The sequence below is a fragment of the Eleutherodactylus coqui genome, chromosome 10, assembly GCF_035609145.1.
Source record: "Eleutherodactylus coqui strain aEleCoq1 chromosome 10, aEleCoq1.hap1, whole genome shotgun sequence".
NCBI lineage: Eukaryota > Metazoa > Chordata > Amphibia > Anura > Eleutherodactylidae > Eleutherodactylus > Eleutherodactylus coqui.
The window spans coordinates 100,853,805-100,873,547 of NC_089846.1; the positions used below are offsets into that span (position 1 = coordinate 100,853,805).

A 19,743-nucleotide genomic window follows, 5' to 3' on the forward strand; every position below is an offset into this window, starting at 1 on the left:
AGTAATTCAAGGCGATGGCTGTGATTGATTCATCGAGTGCTGCAGTGATTGGCTGATCCGTGGGACTTAAGAACCAATCAGAGCCAGCGCTTCGTGGAGGTGGGATTTTTGGTACCTCCTGACCAGGAAGCACTGGCTAAAGACTACAAAACAAGTGCTGGAGCTTCAGAAGAAGTTCAGTGGAGCGGACTGCGCCTGTTAGGTAATGTATAAGCTTTTATTTTTTTATGCAGCTAGGGGTTATTTTAGGGATAAACAGTAGGACTTCCTACTGTAAAAGTTGCATCGCACCACACAAAAACCTAATTTGCGTACCAAATGGCACCATAGAAGTCTACAGGGGGATGCACAAATGTGTACGCAATATGCAACAGTATGCGCAAAATACAGCACAAAACGGTGGGGACCTCATTAAGCTAAATAGCATTTGTAATCATGGCAGGGGTGTATCCTGCGCCCATGTGAACATGCCCTGCGTATGCAAAAAGGTACAGTAAGATGTGCCGATATGTGCACAAAAACGCCTTGTTAATGGTGCAAATGCGCTGCGTTAGACGCTTGCAAAACGCATACTCTTATATGAGGGAGCCCTAAGGGTGCATTCCACGAACAGCACGCTGCCCGTAACAGTCCATGAGGCTGTTCAGATGAATGACTTTTCACACAGGTAGATGCTCCTTGTGGAACAAATTGTGCCATGTGCTATTCTCATACATTTTCACAGATGCAAATAGAACATGCAATGATGGCACACAGATGGGTGTCTGTGTGCCGTCTGATGCCAGTTGTGCCCAGGCGTAACACAGATATGGCTGTGTGAACTCTGCCTTGTGCTGTGCCTCTTTTATTGGTCCTGGAAATAACTGAATAAATTGACAGCTGGGTGTTACTATTCCCCCTGTGAGTGCTGATTGGACAGTGCAGACCGTGGACACATATCTCATTGACAAGGAAAATGGTGACACTGAGTGGTCTCTTCCTACCGTTCTAAGAGCCATAACCGAGAAATGTCATTTTCACCTACTTATTTAGTAATTCTCAGCTCAGTAACAGATGGACATTAAGTACGCATTGTAGCAGAGTGGCCACTGTAGTAATGTGGTTGTGGCACTAGGGGACCAAAGTGTAGAAGAGCGGTCAATGGATTTCCCTGCAGTTGTGTTGGCTAACTTGAGCAATTAGCAAGTAGGTTTTCTCACAACTTAAAATTGCTTCACAACCACTTTGTCCTTCCTAGTTGCTATTGACTAGGACATGTGACTGCTGCAGCCAATCACTGGGTATAGAAAGTCGCTGCTGTGGCCAGTGATTGGCTACAGCAGTCACATGTCCTAGTCAATAGCAACCAGGAAGGACAAAGTGGTTGTGAAGCAATTTTAAACCTTGGAAAAACCCTTTAAGAGAGAGGTGAACCCTTCCCACAATACTCCCCGTCTGCGAATAGAAACAGACTAAGCACAAGGCCTGTAGGAGCCACGTGTCAGTGGCAAATAAGGTAAAGATAAAGGCGCACCTTCAGGTGATTTTTGAGGTACTATGGTGTAGACTGAGTGCCTGGTTTAGTAAAGGATGCTAAGTGTGAGTTAGTGGCCAGGTGGCCAGGCTTTGTTTTGCTATTGTATGTGGAATGATATGAATAACATTGGTAGAAGGACTGTGAGTGAACTTCTGTGTGTACCAACCATCTTAGAGTGGTTTCTCGTCCGCCGCTGTTCGGTTCCATTCTGAAATGGAGCCGTTCGGCAACCAGGATTACCCCTGCTCCCCGAATGGAGCAGGCAAGTGGAACCCCCAACACAGATTTGAAGCCACCTTTACCCAAGAAGACCGTGATCCCCGTGAGCTCACAGCACACAAACACCAGCAGGCCATAGACAATAGTTCATGACTCCTTGGACATTGGGTCTCACAAGTGTCTCGTGTTCCAGGTTGATGTCCATTACCGCTTGGTTTGCTGTTTAGTTTTTGTTAACCTGCTATTACTTGTATACAAAAAGTTAAATGAATACCCAAAATGATAGATTACATACAGATTTAGTAAATGTGTTTGCCCAGAAATATGAGGTTTGTGTCTTCTGGCATCAGCGTTGGTCTCACTGGGTGATGTAGCCGTCATTGAAGCCACTGCTATGTTCGTAAAGCCAAGCATTCTAATGTCCTCATCGCCTCGCTAACCATTGTGCATAGTAACGTGCCCAGGATGATTAGAGCTGACAGACTCTTGCCTGGAATATTAAATCTCAATCTCTGAGCTTTAACAGGTGCACTTGTCAGAAAACCAAATCTAGGCAATCTGCTCGCGCCTGACGTCCCAACTACTCTCAGTGCTCCAATCAATCTTCTCATGCCCGGCACATGCCTGCAAGTATGCCTCGTAGTCGTCCAACTGCCAGGCCTTGCCTACTCATATGGAAAATGCTGCATTATTACATGCGGCCAACCTTTACTCTTCTGCAGCAGATCTCCCAAGATCAGTCAGTAAATCTCATTGATCTGTCTTTAGCCCTACGATTGGTACCACCAAACCCTACAGTGTGTAACCAACTGGCGCACGAGTTAGATATTCTGCACCACGTCCTTTCACATGTGGTCTAGGAACACCGTTTATTACATGGCATCTTGGACGGGTCGCCAACCTGAATTTTTTCTTTTTTTTCTGGACAACTTATCCAAAAATCACGGCCGACCAACATTTTTTACGGATTTTTTTCATTGGCGTATTTTACTGTACTTTTTGCGCACACAAGACATGGGCATTGTGTATTGGCGCGTGGCTAAAAAATATGTACCGATTGAAAGGGTAATTAGTTTGAGTAATTAGTCAGGACCCCATAGAAGTGTATGGAAGGTGCACAAATGCGTGTGTAATGCGCACACAAATGTACAGTACGCTGCACAATTCCGTGAAACAAAAGAACAGCTGGGACTTATTAGACAAAATCGCCATTTAAGTCAATGCGTGTTTGTCTGCCGTATGCAAATGAATATGCCCTGCATGCAGGAAAAGTACGGTAAAATGTGCTGATACTCGCGGAAAAAAAGACTCGTTTATAGCGCAAGTATGTTGCACGCAAAAACAAATACACTCGCTTTAAGCTGCTTTTGCGCAGTGTTTCACGCATTTTCTAGCATACTTTGTGGGCATTTGCGCATCCCCATTGACTTCTATGGGGACTTTTGGTGCGAAAATGCGCAGGAAAACAGAGCAGCTGCAGGTTCTTTTGCGCAATGAGATTGCGCAGGAAAATACGTGCGTGTGAACAAATTAATTGTAATCAATGCGTTCTCATCACTGTGTAGTGTACGAATTTTGCGTGTGCAAATATGCCCCTGTGAATGTGGCCTTAGGGCTTAAACAGATGTGTGTGTTTTAGTCCCGTTATGCGGCTGTGAAAATCATGGGCGCATAACGGGACGAAAACATTTTCTCGCGTAAGAAAAAAAAATAGGGCGGAGTTTAAATAGTCCGAAAAAAAGCAAAGAAACGTTTCATGCGTTAATGCGCTCCGTAGTGGCGAACGTATTAGCGTATGCCCCATGTGGTATTGCCCTTTCTATGAGCTGTAAAATGATGATTATTACATACACAATCCCCCCTCAAGCGGCAGCAGCCTCAGAAAAAATCACGGAAACTTTTCTTTCTTCGGCCACTGGGAAAAAATGCGGTATTTTTACGGACGGTCCAGAAATTTATGGGTTGGAACAAAACGGTCGTCCCGCTGTAGGTGAGAGCAGATTAAATTACGCAGATTGCCCTCCATTGTAGACAGAAGGGCACCAAAGCCCGCGACATCTTGTGTTATAGGGTATAAACAGGTACCGCTACATTTATTTGATCAGCCCTGAATGAGTTACTTCAGTTTGCACTGGGAAGGGAATTCTAGCCAGCAGTGAAACTGATAGTCAGTGCGAGGTTTACAAGGAAATCTTTGAAGAAGGATGTCTAGCGCCAGCTGGCAGGGCTCTGTTATTCTCTGCCAGCTCTGACCTGCAGCCCCACCTGCCGACGGGAACAGCAGGGCTCTCCTTAGCTGGGCCAGCTAATCATGATAGATTGCACTTGGCTCCGGGAATGGCAGCTCCAAGCAGTCTATCATGTGCAGCACACGGGGAACAAGACCATGGACTAATGGCAAATGGAACAGTTGTAAAGAGCGAAGCTGTACCGGCTTTCTAGCTGTCATTGAAAAATGGAAAAAATTCTGAAAAACAAAGACTTTGGATTGTAATATTAACATTTTCTGGGATATACAAAAATTATACAATATACACTTATTGGCAAAACCCAATACCTCCCCTAGAAGTTGTCGGAGGGAATGAAACTTGTGTGATTGTAACAGTAATATAAGTAAGTGATTACAGAGCAAAAGCAACATTTATTGTGGAAAACAGGTGGGCATGGAGGCTCTAGTACCCTGCTGTACCACATCCAGCTTTGATACAAGATGTGATACGGGTGGGCATGGCGGCTCAAGTAACCTGTTGAACCACATCTAGCTTGGATATAAGATGTGATACGGGTGGGCACGGAGGCTCTAGTACCCTGTTGTGCCCCTCTCCAGCTTGGATACAAGATGTTATACAGGCAGGTATGGAGGCTCTAGTACCCTGTTAGGCCGCCTCTAGCAATACACCTAAGGGGCACTATGAAATCAAATGTCCTTTAGCCAAGTGCCTGGAAATGTTTCTGCCTTCTGTGTCTGGATGGCGGACAAGGAAACAGTTGGAGCTGCTCATGCTTGTCGGAAGATCAGATCCTCTACTGGTGTTCTGTCGAAGGCATCCTGAGCCCAGTCACCTTGTGTGCCCTCACGCATCCACTGGTCCCAACACCTCCTAACAGTCTGGTCAGAATGACCTAGGCGGTGGATAATTCATTGATACGGCCATCCAGCTTCTCCCATCCCAATAATGCGCCCCTCTCAGACTTTGGTAACAGGTGAAATCTCTTCTCTGCGTCGTAGAGGCGTCTAGTGGCCAACAAGCTCTACACAAGCGGAAGAAGAGGTCACTACACACAAGGAGCCTCTGAGAGCCTTTTATAGGCCAAGGGGGGAACCACTTTTAGGGTCGGGGCAAAAGTTGCACTGCAGTGCCTTCACTCTTTCACTACGACATATAGAGGAAGAGCTTCTTCAATACATCAATATTTTACCAAGCCAGGTAGTAAATAATCTGACTAGGAGTTTAAACATACCTCCCAACCACTCAAAGAATAGTGAGGCATGAAAGGTTGAATTTACTCCTTCTTTAGGGTTTTGCTAAAATGAATAGGATGGTCTGGCTGAGGGACAATATATATACATATAGTTTAATGACTACCAGTTGCTCATCAGCATTACAGCACTACAGAAACTGGTTCAAGTCACGAGTTCCTGAATCAAATGGTACTAGCAATCTAATATCCCTAGTTCAGAAAAAAGGAGTTCTGACTGAAGGACCCCCTTATATAAGGATTATATGCTCTAATAGTCCATATAGACAGATGATGTCTAATAAACTCTTTACAGACCACAAATCTTTGCCCACTTCACATCCGCGCTGGAACCTTCGTTTAGAGATTCCATCATAGATATGGCACTAAATACAAATAATTCTGCATGATCGGAAACCAAACGGACCCCATTATAGTCAATGAAGTCCATTTGGCGTTGTTCAGTTCCATCATAAGACAGAGCCATTGCGTTAGTTTCCGAACGGTGCGGGAAAACGGAACCGCCGTCACAGATGTGAAAGCAGCCTTGGCGCAGGCTCACACAAACGGGTTGGATTCCGCATACGGATTTCCGCAGAGGAAAACCTGCTATACATTGTGAAAAGTAATTGTGAATGGTCGCGGATGCGAGCGTTTTTCTGCAAGGATCTATGCATATGCACAGCATATCATTCGCGCGGAAAATAGATGGAAGACAGAGAAACAACACCAGAAAGTAGTAGGACATCCCTCAGATGAGATTCTCTCTGTTTTTCCTTTCTCGTCTTCTATGCAGCTTTGAGCGATTCCAACTCCCGTACGCAATGTTCATTGCGTATGGATGGTGATTCCCTCGCACCCATAGACCTCAATGGATACTGTCCGCGCAGAATCCGAACTAAGCATAGAGCATTCTACGATTTTTCCTCCGTACCTGCTGGTGTGAAGGAAACTTCGAAAATACATGCCTTTCAGTGCCCGCGTATTACCGCGGATCCTCCATGGCGGAATCCGTAATTCAAATCTGGTTGTGTGAGCGTGTTCTTACTTGGTTTACTCCTTTTAACTATGTTTTGTAAATCGTAACATTGTTTCTAATGCTGGCCTCTGATTGGGCAGGCATTGTCTACTTTGCACGGATTGTCACAAGATCGTATCCTGTTTCCTGACGGCAGTGTCGGCTTCTACATTTGAATTGCAGAGTACTTGGGATGTAAAATGCCTGCTTTGCTATGACAGCTTTGATGAATAGTACACTATGAATTAAGATTTTTCTTCTGTAACCTTGTCATTTCTAGAGGCCGGCCACACTGTCATAATATTATGCTACGTTATTGAGGCTGACAGCGACAAATAGGATCAAGTGACATTATCTGACATTGTTTCTTATTTTTGCTTCTATAATCTTATGATGTAAGTCGTAAGCAGACAAATCCCATGAAGGCATTAAGATGTTCTTTATTGTCGTACTATCGGAACTGCGTCGCTGTAACCTTTCTGTTTAGTGCAAAGTCAGCGTCATAAATATGCGGATTAGAAATCTAAGCACGTTCACATTAATGATATTTTCTTGCCTAATGCAGGCAGAGGTGGGTGAGAGAAGACCCCAAAACATGTTCCTCGTTACAGATGATTAATGACTGCTACATTGTCCAGTTCACAACTTAGAAGCACATAGGTTTGTTATATGCAGGCACACCTAGTACTTACAAGCTTAAAGGGCTCAGTCACACGGGCGCATCGGCGCTGGTGTACGGGTGCCGATGTGCCCGTGTGACTGAGGCCTTAGGCCTTATTTACACAAGTGTCTTTAGGTGGGTAATTGCGAATATGTGAAGCATTGGACTCCAATGCATTCATTCATATGGCTGATTATTAGCCTCGTAAAACCACCCAGATGGCAGAGATAGGGCAAAATATGCCAGCCGATGTTTTGAGGCGGACAGAAAAGATAGTTTTTTTCCTATCCTTCGATCACGATCAGCCGGCAGCTCCCATAAGCTTCTATGGGACCTGCCAGCAAAGGGGGGAGGGTGTTTATCCGCGCCTAGTGCTGCTAAACCATGTCAGCTCGCTCTCCTGGCCGAAGGAATCCCTGGCTGCAGTGTATATATGCTGCACCCAGCCGTGTGAATGGGCGAGAAAAGGTATGATTTAGCTATGACTTGGTCGCGGCTTTCTGTCGTTCAAGCGTTTTCTGACCGTGCTGCGAGTGGACGAAAATCATAACGTTCGTGTGACGAGGCCTTAAAGCGAACCTGTCATCAACCTTAGGAACTATAAACTAAATTATGGTGCTTATAGTTTAGGTGACATGGGGTCCAGGGAGCTGTGTTTGAAGGCCTTTTTGGACGGCCAAGGCGCAACTACGCTCGCCGGCACGGAGTGTAGTTGTGCCTAAACTAAGGGAATCTCTTCTCCCTCACAGTTTAAAATCCGTGTCAGATTGCGGAAGTTTGAAAATAACAGCGGGAAGACAGAGAAGTGGAGAAGATGGCGCAGGTCCTATCTTTTCCTGGCCGTACAAATCTTGTCTGGGAAAAGAGGGGGTGAAAACGAAACCATTGAAACCCCACAGAGATGAGTGGTTCTGTTTTGTCTCATTACACAGCCTTGATTATCATATCAGACTACTCTGGTACCAAAAGTTGAAATTTGTGAATCCACATTGAAAATCTGGAAGTCTATGTAATTCCAAATCCGAGAACCTTGCCATAGAAGTGGCATTGGTGGACACACCGTTAGCCAGAAAACTCTTGCTATTGGATTCTACTGATGCTTTAAAGTAAGATAGCTTAGGGTGCTTTTACATCTGCACTGGGGATTTTGCTTTCCTGTTCCATTTGGGGAGCAGGAAAGGGGAATCCCTGCAGCCGAACGGTTCCATATCTGGACAGAACCAAACAGCATCAGGGGAACCCAATTGACTATAATGGGGTCCGTTTTCTGCTCAGTTGCCTAGCTTTTGATTTTAAAAAAAACAAACTTCATGCAGCACTTTTTCTTCCGGTATTTTCAGCCGTATCTGTGATGGAACTTCCAGCCAGAGATTCCAACGCAGATGTGAAAGTGGCCTTAGAAATGTATATAAGGCTAAGGCCTCAGTCACACGGGCGCATCGGCGCCCGGGTTACTGCAGGAAAGAGACAAACGTACGTGAAGACGGCCGTCTCTCTGCAGCGCCGGAGGAAAGAACATGTGACCGTCTTCATTGCCGGTCATGTGTTCTTTCATCAGCGCTGGAGAGAGACGGCCGTCTTCAGGTACGGCCGTCTTCTAACTGTCAGTCATACGGGCGCATCGGCACCGGTGTACGGATGCCGATGCGCCCGTGTGACTGAGCCCTCACTCTATGATACCACTTTGTATTCTATGATTTATGGTATGTATATCACTGTACCCATTGCCTATCTCATTTTTGTATACTCAATCTTTCCTTTCTTAACTGTTAAAATCTAATAAAAATCACTTAAATGTATTTTGTTAGTCGTCACCTAAAACGTAACCTTTTATTTCTCAGATTGGACGCGAGCGGAGAGGTATGGAGTGAGCCCCAGAACGATAAATTGATGGACGACCAGGACAGTAGAGAGTCTGCCCCCCAATCAGCCACCACACTTCTAATTAATGAGATTACAGGAAATGGTAAGACTTTGTTTTATAAGTGATTTGTAAAGACTTTATGGAAAACTATGTTTACGGGTAAAATGTACAAAGCTTCTTCTGTGGACGGATTATTCACATATAGGTAAAACTTTGAGAGCTCTTATGTTCTCTAGTGATCAGGTCCTGAGGAGGCCATGTGAGCACTCTTCTGTGTGTAATGTCTTCTTCTATGCCATTAGGGCAAAAGCAGACGACCGTATGTGCAACTACGCTCTCTGCTACTAGAGCGCAGTTGCAAATACGGACGTCTAGAGCGTAGTTGCGCATGAACAGAGTGTTTTTTTCTTCTCTGACTTTTCGAACTCCGCATAAAGGCCCATTTAGACACAACGATTGTCTTCTGTATCCAGCTGTTCCCCTGCTCGGAATGCCCGGCTGTTATACAGCCAGGTGCTCCGAGCGGAGGATGCAGAAGACAAGCGGGGTGTCCCCGCTTGTCTTATCCATCCAGCTGTTCCCTGCACGGAGCACCTGGCTGTTATACAGCCGAGCGCTGCGAGCGGAGGATGCAGAAGACAAGCGGGTGTCCCCGCTTGTCTTCTGCATCCAGCTGTTCTCTGCTCGGAGCACCCGGCTGTTATACAGTCGAGCGCTCCGAGTGGGGTATGGAAAACAGAGCTGGATCGCTCTGTTCTGCATACCCAGTCTGTCTTCAGTGAGCCGGGTACAGCTGAAACAATATCCCACTGTGAATTCCTGATAAGGCTGAAAGACATTGATAAGCGAGGGCTTAATGAAAAATGCACGATGTCAGTGCAGTTACACACAACGATTATCACTCAAAAGACGGCTTTCGAGCAAATTTAGAGCGATAATCGTTGTGTCTAAATGGGCCTTAATGCGCGCGAGTTTGATTAAAAACTAGTGGAAAGATAGGTCCTATTTTTTCTCGCCTGTACTATTAATGGGTGAGAATACCACTAATGAAAACGAAACCAATTAAATCAGTGGTTTTGTTTCGTCCCAATATGTGACTGTGATATTCATGGCCGTATAACGCCCATGTGAACAAGCTCTAAGATGTTACTATAACATTTACAAATTAAAGCAGTGGTCTTAGGCCGGCTTCACACGAGCGTATTTGTATATATGTGCGCTGCATATTTGTGGAATGAACTGTGCTTACTGTTATTTGTGCCCCCTTAAGGCATGTTCATCTGCATGGCCAACAATGACGCACCAACTGAAATGGCTAATTAGTCATAATGAGTTCCAATTGTGCTTTCCTGCACAATTGCACAGTGCTTCAAGCATCTCCTTGCGTATTCGCGCGTGCATTTGCGCATCCCACATTGACTTCTATGGGACCTTTGGTGAAGAAATACGCAGAAAAATGGAACATGTTCTATTTTTTCTTCTTCTGCGCAGCCAAAATGTGTGCGCAAAATACAGAAATGTCAACAAACCCATGGAAATCAATGGGTTCTATTCTATGCGCAAAATTTGTGAAGCCGGCCTTAGTTTTTTTATTTAATTAGTGCTCCCCATGGCAAATAAAACGGCCTATATTCACCTCTCCTAGTTGCCCGTATTTCCAGTGCCGCAGCTCCCCTTTGACACTTTGTTTACAGGCTGCAATCAGCCTGTATACAGAATATCACAGGCTACTGCAGCCAATCACAAATCTGAGCATTCGAGTGCTGAGCTCTCTGATTGGCTGCAGCAATCAGTGACATCCCATTCCCATAAACAGACCCAGCGGGGGGCAGGTGCAGTGCTGGACATGCAGGGAACCCCAAGAGATGAGTATAAGATGCCTTAATTAGGATTTACGATGGGGAGCACTAATTCAAAAAGAATGGCTCGGACACCCCCTTTAAGTTCCTATTCGGCTACTAACAAGAGGTAAAGGGGATCAGGATATAATTTTTAAGAGCATGCCCACACATAAGTAATGTCATTATGTGTGTTTGCATACGTATGTCAGATAATTATCGATCCAATCTTTATTGAAATATAATTAGTTTACATACCTAGGGGTCCGTTCTCTGCAGTGTCAAGGCTATTAGCAATCTTTAGCAGTCATTCACTTGAATGGCTGTTAACGATCGTTAATAGCTTTTGTATTTTAGTGACTGTATCCTACTGTGTATTGATGTTTATATACATTTCTACAGTGAATAGCTTCACGAACAAAACCGCTAAAACATTGTATCTTTCCCCCCCCCTTCCACAGAGCCACGTGATCCTGTGGATGATGTGAAGTCCTTCGATGCTGCAGATGCTTCAGTCACATTTCCAGCCTTAAATCAGAAAGAAATCCATGCCTGCCACAGAGCATTGCCACCCATCATTTCCAAAGAGCCTTGCTTGCTGGGTCCTCCTTCTCCACTACGTTTGTCCGATACAGCAGAACATGTTAGCAGTGACCCATCAGCTCAGGCCATATCCTTGACAAGCTGTGTCACCAAAGGCCTCAGTTCTTGGTCTTTGCCCAGCGACAGTGAGAAAACACCTTTCACCATTATGGAGCCTGGGACCATGTCAACCTTGACTGGAGACTGCTTGATGCAGCAAAGTCGGACTTGTTTGGGTTGTTTTATAGAAACCAAGGATGGAGTAGACCCAGAACCTGGCGTCAGTTTGAAAATGGGAGATATAAGTAGAGACTATGACACATGTCCAGTTTCTGACATGGGGATTCACTGCATGAGTACAGCTGACAGTCTAAAATATGGAGATCAACTGCTTTCGGACCAACTCTTAAGTTTCCCTGTCCATAAATCACAAGAGTCCGATAAAAGGGACCATGACAAATCTGACAGTGATTCGGAGGACCCTACTCAAAAGAACTATTATGATGGTTTACTACTGGACAAATGCAATGGAGATGAGGCACTGCTGGCTAACCCAAACCAGGAATGGGGCTACTTTGAGTCATTTATTAGCGAGAGTAAAATTGAACTACTTGACTTGTGCTCTAAAAATGAACTGTCTGTTAATTTGTTTTCAGAAGAAGATGTGGATAATTACATGTTTGATGATGATGATTCAACACTTGGCAGTGACGTGTGCTCCTTGAAAATCAGGTATGAATCATTTCAGGACAATGTGAGAGAGAAGACAAATGCCCTACAAGAAGATGCTCAGTTTAATTTCTTCCCAAGTGTCTTCACGAATTGTCCCAAGAAAGAAAGTAAAGGGTCAAAAAAGAGGTTAGTTGACCCTTCTCAATTCAAACTGGAAGAAGGTGGGATCTGGGAAGATGACGATGCAGAAGAAGACGATGAAGAAGAGGTCGAAGGTGTAAAATCAGGCTTAAATAAGACCTGTGGAAATATGGACGTGGTGCAATATATAAGCACCAAAAGAAGTCATTTTCTGGATTCCATTAACTCAGCTGAAGACTCAGGAGAGTACAGCGATGATAGCTCATGCAGTGAATCTTCATATGATATGCTAGGAGACATCAAGGACTGTACAAGATACCTATCCCGTGAGCACTCTCATTCCCTGATCCAACCAAATTATGGTTTGAGGGTGAAAAGGAAAGTCAGGTATAGCGATGACTACTTGTATGACGTGGATTCACTGGAAAATGAGAAGGTTGTTGAGAAGAAGGAAGGAGCACCAGACGGACCCAAAGAAGAAGACGATGATGACTGGTGTCCTAAGAAACGCCGGAAAGTTTGCAGGAAGGAGCCACCTGTAATAATCAAGTACATCATCATCAATAGGTTCAAAGGAGAGAAGCACATGTTGATCAAACTTGGAAAGCTTGATGCGAATGAGACCACAGTCAATTTGAGTGATGATCAGCTGGGAAAATACCAAAAGCTTGCCCCACTTAAAGACTACTGGGAAGAAAAAAGGAGGAGCACGTCAGCCATCAGTGCGCAGAGAAGTCTTAATGGAAATCAGAATGCCATTCCACCGAGGAAGAGGAAGGCACAGCTAGCGAACCGTCACAGGTTACAGAGGATACAAACCATCGAGCAACCGGTGACCAGAGAGATCCTCTCTTCTTTCGACCACAGACAGGGATGCAGTAGCAAAGATGAAGCTGGCCTTAATGAATTGCGCTCCATAACTCTAGAAACCCCGAACTGTGTGAATGGATTACACATCAGTGACATAGCAGCGGTTGCCCCTGTAAAATGTAGATCATTAGAAAGGGAATTAAAATGTGCCGACCGGAAAGTGATCCGAAGAATAAAATTTAAAAGTGAAGCCAGATTGAAATGCAAACAGCTGAAGCTCGAGCAGATGAGTGAAATTAGTGCCGCCGATCCAATTGAAAACTTCCCTACCATTGAGAACCAGGACTCTGCCGTCCTGTTGAAAGAGGAAACCATTCACAGCGCATCAGACAGTTCCCATCCATCTCAATGCCATGCTGATAACGAAGTTAAAAATTCTCCATTTCTGCAAGCCACCTGCTCTCCCGACAAGCCATTACCATCTGCTCACATCACTACCAATGTACCAGTTATCCCTGGAGGGTATCTACAGACTTTGTTAGATGCATCAGATTCATCTAGTGGCACTGGTATAACATACTTTGCCCCTCATCCCTTGGGGCAGCACTCAGTTAACATCATGCAAGCAGAAAAACAGTTCAGTTCCCTTCAACTTGCACAAAGCTGTGTGCTGTCCCCCCCTTCGGAGTCTGAGCTGCAGCAGTCACCCCATCACTTAGATATGGAGCAGAGCTTCCCAGACATGTGGCATGGCAAGCCTCCTAGCAATCAGGCTGAGTTCATATCTAACCTTAGGGAAGTGTCCATCATATCAGGAGATTTTGTTGGTTCGGCTGCTGTATCAGATACAGACATGACAGCCTCTGGATATAGTCAAGTTCAACCGAACAGCAGCAAACAGCTGTACCACAAAACATATTTGCAGGAAGGCCAGATTCAGCAGGATGACTCTTATCAGTCCTGTCATTATAACAGTGGAGATGGGCATTTTGTTTTGCAGAGAGGCACACTTAGTACAGACAATGGAAGGCTTATTAGTTTTGATTCAGTGGGCTCATTGTCAGTTAGTTCTAGTAATTACAGCTCTTTAAGCATGAAATCTTGTGAAAAGGATGGAGACGATGAAATAAGTGATGATTTCTTAGCTCACTGCAGCCCCAAACTTATAATTCAACAGAGCATTGATGAAATCACCCCATTGAAGGAATCTACTGACCTCCTGGACATCTCCAACTTTACCCCTGACAAATTCCGTCACTCATCCCTATCAGAGATGTCACCACCAGATACACCCAACCTCTCCCCGCAAATTACAGCCACAGATGCAAAGTCAGTAGGGACCATAAAGGCTTTTCAAAACGGTACCCAGGTAGTGCTTAATGGACCAGAGAAGCCTAAGTGGAACTGTAATGTTCTTCCTCCCCAGGAGCAGACCAATGGTGGCTTTGCACTAAATAACCATCAATTTCAGTTCCATATGTTTAATGATGACGATTCTGTCAGTGTTCTAGAGAAAGGCCCCGGTTTGCCAGCATTTGATGAATCTGTTGTTCCTGTCCATGCCAATGGCAAAGCCTCAAAGTCAAAAAAGAAACTGTCTACTAGCAAAAACACAGGTGCCAACCAAAGTTCTTCTCCAAAAAGTAGCAAGAAGAAAACCCCTAAAGCCTGCAAGGGGGCAGATAAAACACAAACAAAGACTCCTCGACAAACAACCCCCAAAACACCTAAGAAAGGAAAAAATGTCAACAGTGAAAAAACCCAAAGTGCAGGAAGTCGATCAGGTCTATTGAATAATGCAAGCCCTACAAAACAGGCTTTAACTGACTGCATGCAGCTTTACGAGCCTGGCTCATCCAAGATAGGAAAGCACATAGCTGGGGTCAACAAATGGACGCTTGATAAAGGTAACAAGACTCCTTGGCCTGAACCTAGAGTAGGGAACGGAAACAATCTCCTTGACGATGATCAGAGAGAATTCGAGGAACCTTCTAACATTCTTTCCAACATCGCATCTGGAATGGCTGATGTTCAGAGGTTCATGATGGCATCGATGGAACCTTTTTACAACCCTGTAGGGCCCAGTGACATCCCTGATATACTACAGTCTCCAGAGTCAAACAGCCTAAAATTGAAAACCCTGAAAATCTTGGCTGGGACACCCCAAGATTTAAAGAAAAAGGTAAATGGCAGTGCGGTGGGGGGCTCCAAGAAGTCAACCAATAAGGGCTCAGGTAAGAACAATGCTAAGTTTGGAGTCTTTGATCCAAGCTGTACATTAGGTTATGGAGCCAACCTTCATGCAGCCTTCTTTGATAAGAACTTTGGAAACCTCAGTATTTTAACCAATAATGTACCAACACACAAAAAGTTGTATCGTCATAAATCGACATCTAAGTCTCTGCGAGATGAAAACTGTAAAGGGAAAAGAATAGACCAAGCACACAAGGAGCCCATGGTCACAGCTGCATTTGAAAAACTGAGGTAATGTTGCACCAAAAGCTCTAAAGCGCATCTTTTTCTTTTCTTCGCATTTGCTAAGCCTGCTGGCCCTTGTTTATTTCTCTTTTTAAATCCAATCTTCTAAAAGCCTAAAGCTGCATGATAGTCATTGCCTTGCAAATAAAAGAAGAGGCTGCGCATGAAAAATGCTAACAATCTACCTAAAAATCACTGGTTCCTGACTTGGCTGGGTTTTACAATGACTGGAGGCTAACAAGAACTTCTATTTTTTTCTGCTCTTCGGCTTCTTTATTTACATTTTTTGTGCTTCTTTGTTTCTAACACAAAGATTTACTTTCTTTTTTTTTTGTTCTTTTTTTTTTCCAAAAACCTTGTAAAAATAAACATAAAAGGTACAAAAAAGGAAAATTATGCATCGCAACACCACAATGTGGAGTCTATAGGATTTGAAACACATGTGTTGGTTAGGTTCATGTGGTCCCATGATGTGTTCTTCAGCTCCCCCTACTGCACATTTACAAGATCTGCATAGGAGATTGAAAATGCGTTAAAACTATTTTATTGTCCACCTACTGTAATGAGCTGAAACCAAGCATTTTTCCTCTGCGGGAATTCGAGAATGCATTCGAAGCAGAAGAAAAAATTTAAAAAAACGTTTTGAATTAAGAAAAAAAACAAAATAATAGACTTTCCTTTTTTTTTCTAGAAAAAAAAAATACATCGATGTTTATGTTTTGTTTCTTTGGAAAAATATATGCCTTGTGGTTTGTTGATCTGTTAAGTGCTGAAATCCAGGGTTTACATTGTGATGACTTGTTCGAAGGGCAGCTTAATCTGGTATTCTCTGTGAAAGACTGTTTTAAAGTCATACTGTTGTACAGTAGTTAATGCACTATTACAACCCACAAAAAGAAATGAAATCGTGCCAAACTCTGATCTGTGACTGTACATATTTTTATTAAATATATATATAATATAAATATATATATATAACATATAGACACAAATATATATTACTGCATTTCGCTGGTGGGTATTCTCAGTCTGGATCTGAGCCTTTTGCTTTACTGCAAACATTCCAAAACACATATAGTAAAAGTCACCGGACAATGAAAAAGCACCTGAAAAACCTAAAGTGACCATTATGATAAAAAAAAAATGGAACATAGTGAATATAGTGCCATATTACCTTACCTCATATCATAGTCTGATTGCTAGGGACATAATATTTTGACGAAATATCAGTTTGATATCATCTTACGAACCCACAGAAGACCAAAGGTGACAACGAATCTTAATCCCTTGTCTTCATCTCATTCTTAAACATTTCAGCACGGAAGTGCGGAGCAATATGCTGCAAGGCCCCATTATATGGAAGAATGGGGACATAGCTAAGTCTTAAGTACTGCACAGACTTTGATTCCTAATGCCAGTATTTTATATAAAGCAATGCTTCCTGAAAGCAACTACTGTAAATCTCTTGAGTCTAAAGCCTTTCCTTTAGAATCTACTGAATAGGAAGGTTTCCTGCACTTGGATAGGGTTGACTTTCTCTACTGAGCCAATGACTGACGTACAAGCAGAACGCCCCTCCTTTCTTACTGAACAATCATAGAGCGAGACTAAAAGCAGAATGTGTTTATAAGAACTTATTGTATCTTTTACTTTGGCTTAATGTTAATTTATTACTCACTTTATGGCATTGCATGTTGGACCATGCCATTATACTGTATGAAGGGATTTTACCCAATGATATATATGAAAAATTGTGATGTTGGTAATACAGCTGCATGTGTTGTAAAGCAATCGTGGATCTATGTATACAAGGTTGTGGTTTATACAAGATATGCACATCGTACATATCAAAGGCAAATTCCAGCACAAAAGCCATGAAAACCTGGAAACAACACTCGACCTATACACGATAATACAGAAAATTCGCAACTTTGTGTTGTCGGGGAGCTTTCATATATGTCAACTAATGTCCTGTCACTCATTTGGTGGCAGGTATTTCCATAAAATCCAAGATATGTCGTTGTCCTTGTTTTCTACAAGTCATACAAATGAAGGGAAATGGATGTTTCATCTGACCATGGCATGAGTATTCTTATAAGGCGTTGGCAAGGGAAAGCTCCTACAAGTTTTTGAGTTAAGCCTAAGAGTCTTCAGCAAGTGACATTACAAGTTTTCTATGAAAGGAGCTTCTTGCCTTTTCCATCTGAGCTTCATCATTGTCATTGCTACATGATGTGGATTCAGATCTTCCTTCACATTGACGTCTTTATTCTAGTATAAGTGATATAGATGGCCTCCATTGGTCTCCGTGATGCTGCACTGCCGAAGGTCATGTCATGTGGACTCAAGGTAGAGAAGCTCTTCTCACCGGCGATCTTAAACTTCAGTTGCTGACAACTCTACGCGGAAAGTTTTCTTTCCACATTGTAAAGGCAACGTCATGTAATACTTGTTGGAGTTTTTCTTTACCGTACTTTTTTTTGTGGCAGCAATTTTAATGGAATTGACCAAGCAAAGACATTTTGACTTTCTGCTGGTACATCGTATACAGGCTCAATCCTTAACCAGCTAATACAATAACTATCATATCATATTTTATTAAATATAGGGATCATTTGCATGCTCATTAGTGATAATGACTTGGAAGCACTATCCGCATAAATCCAATCACTAAAATTAATCCGAGTTTCCTGTCTGATAGAAGACCTATATACGGTTTAGGCATATTGTCTCCGTTTTCTGTAGAGCAGATTGATTCAGAGAATGCAGTGTCAATGTATAGCCAAGTGACCATAAAGGACTTACCAAAACAGCTCAGGCATGCAAATATATTACAGCTCTGCACAACCGGTATGAAGTTGTACAAAGCGGTAATAGAGGCTTCTATTAGGGTTCTACTCTACTTTCACATGCCTCCAATTTCATATAGATGCATACAACGTTTTTCTTTCTGTCAAAGTCTGTATGTATCCAATGGAAAGAAAACCATGGCATAGTCACTTGGATGCCGTCTTGTAGAAGTATTGTTTCTAGGGGGAAATACCTGTCATTTGGTTCCATACGGATGTAACATATGGAAGCACACAGAGTACAGGACTCCTTGTGCCTCCAAACATGTTATGTGCATTAGGTCTAAGGCACCGATAAGCCGGACTCTTCTGTAAGAGTCTATGAAACTGTTTTTGAGCCATGTGAAAAATGCTGCTGTCATTTGGATCATTAATGCCTATGACATCATTTTCTGTACTAGTTGGTCATATCTTGTATGCATTTATGCTTGGGAGATTCGGAAGGTGCCACACAGTCAGCAGTATGAGTAAGACTTTAGGGATAAAATCGAAAAGCATTTGGAAATGTCACAGACTAGAAAAACACATTAATCGCCACATTCTGAAGATATACATATGCTGTTATCTTTCAATGCAATATGTAAACCCCAATTCCAAAAAAGTTTGGAGGCTGTGTAAAATGTAAATGTAATGGGAAAAGAATACGATGATTTAGAAATCTCATATGACTATATTTTATTCACAGTAGAACACAAATCAGAAGCTGAGAGGGAGACATTCTAAAAAAAATTAACTCATTTAGAAATTGATGGCAGCAACACATCTCACAAAAGTCGGGTCAGGGCCGTGTCTACCATTGTGTAGCCTCCCCTCATCTTGTACAACAGTCTGTAAACATCGGGGAAGCCAGGAGACCAATTGCTGGAGTTTCGGAAGATGAATGTTGTCCCATTCTTGTTTCATCTAGGACTCTAACAGTTCTGAGTCTTTTTTTACCCCAGTTTTCGTTTCTTAATGCACCAAATGTTTCCTACTGGTGAAAGGTCTGGATTGCCCGCAGACGGTTCAGCGCCCTGGTAAGCCATGCTGTTGTGATTGATGCAGTATGTGGTTTAGCATTGTCTTGCTAAAATATGCAAGGCCTTCCCTGGATGGAGCATATGTTGTTCTGAAACCTCTATATACTGCTCAGTATTAATTGTGCCTTTCAGGATGTGTAAGCTGACCTTGCCATAGGGACTTATGCAACCCCATACTATCAGAGATGCAGGCAGACTTTTGAACTGTGCACTAATAACAACCTGGATAGTCCCTCTCCTCTTGAGTCTGCAGAATACAGCATCCGTGGTTTCCAAAAAGAATTTCAAATCTTGATTCATCTTACCACAGAACAGTTTTCCATTTTGCCTCAGTTCATTTTAAATGAGCTTTGGCCCAGAGAAGATGCCGGCATTTCTGGATTGTGTGGTTGTATGGCTTCTTCTTTGCACAATACACTTTTAACCTGCATTTGTGCATTGCACGGTGATCTGTGTTCCCAGACAATGATTTCTGGAAGTATTCCTGCACCCATGCAGCGCTTTGCATTACAGAATCATGCCTGTTTTTAATGCAGCACCACCTGAGGGCCTGTAGATCTCAAGCATCCAAATTGTCCTTTGGCACATGAATATCTCCAGATTATCTGAATCTTCCG

General features: G+C 43.2%; 1 protein-coding gene across 1 annotated transcript in view; it reads left to right on the forward strand.

Annotated features, from left to right (window-relative positions):
- The window catches only part of NEXMIF (neurite extension and migration factor), an 85,810-nt gene extending 70,524 nt beyond the window's left edge, over positions 1-15,286 (forward strand). Inside the window, exons 4-5 of the mRNA XM_066582107.1 lie at positions 8,715-8,839; positions 11,037-15,286. Coding sequence (XP_066438204.1) covers positions 8,715-8,839; positions 11,037-15,268 — 4,357 coding nt within the window. The 3' untranslated portion in view covers positions 15,269-15,286. The remainder of the gene's footprint in view (positions 1-8,714; positions 8,840-11,036) is intronic.
- Positions 15,287-19,743: the final 4,457 nt, after the last annotated feature.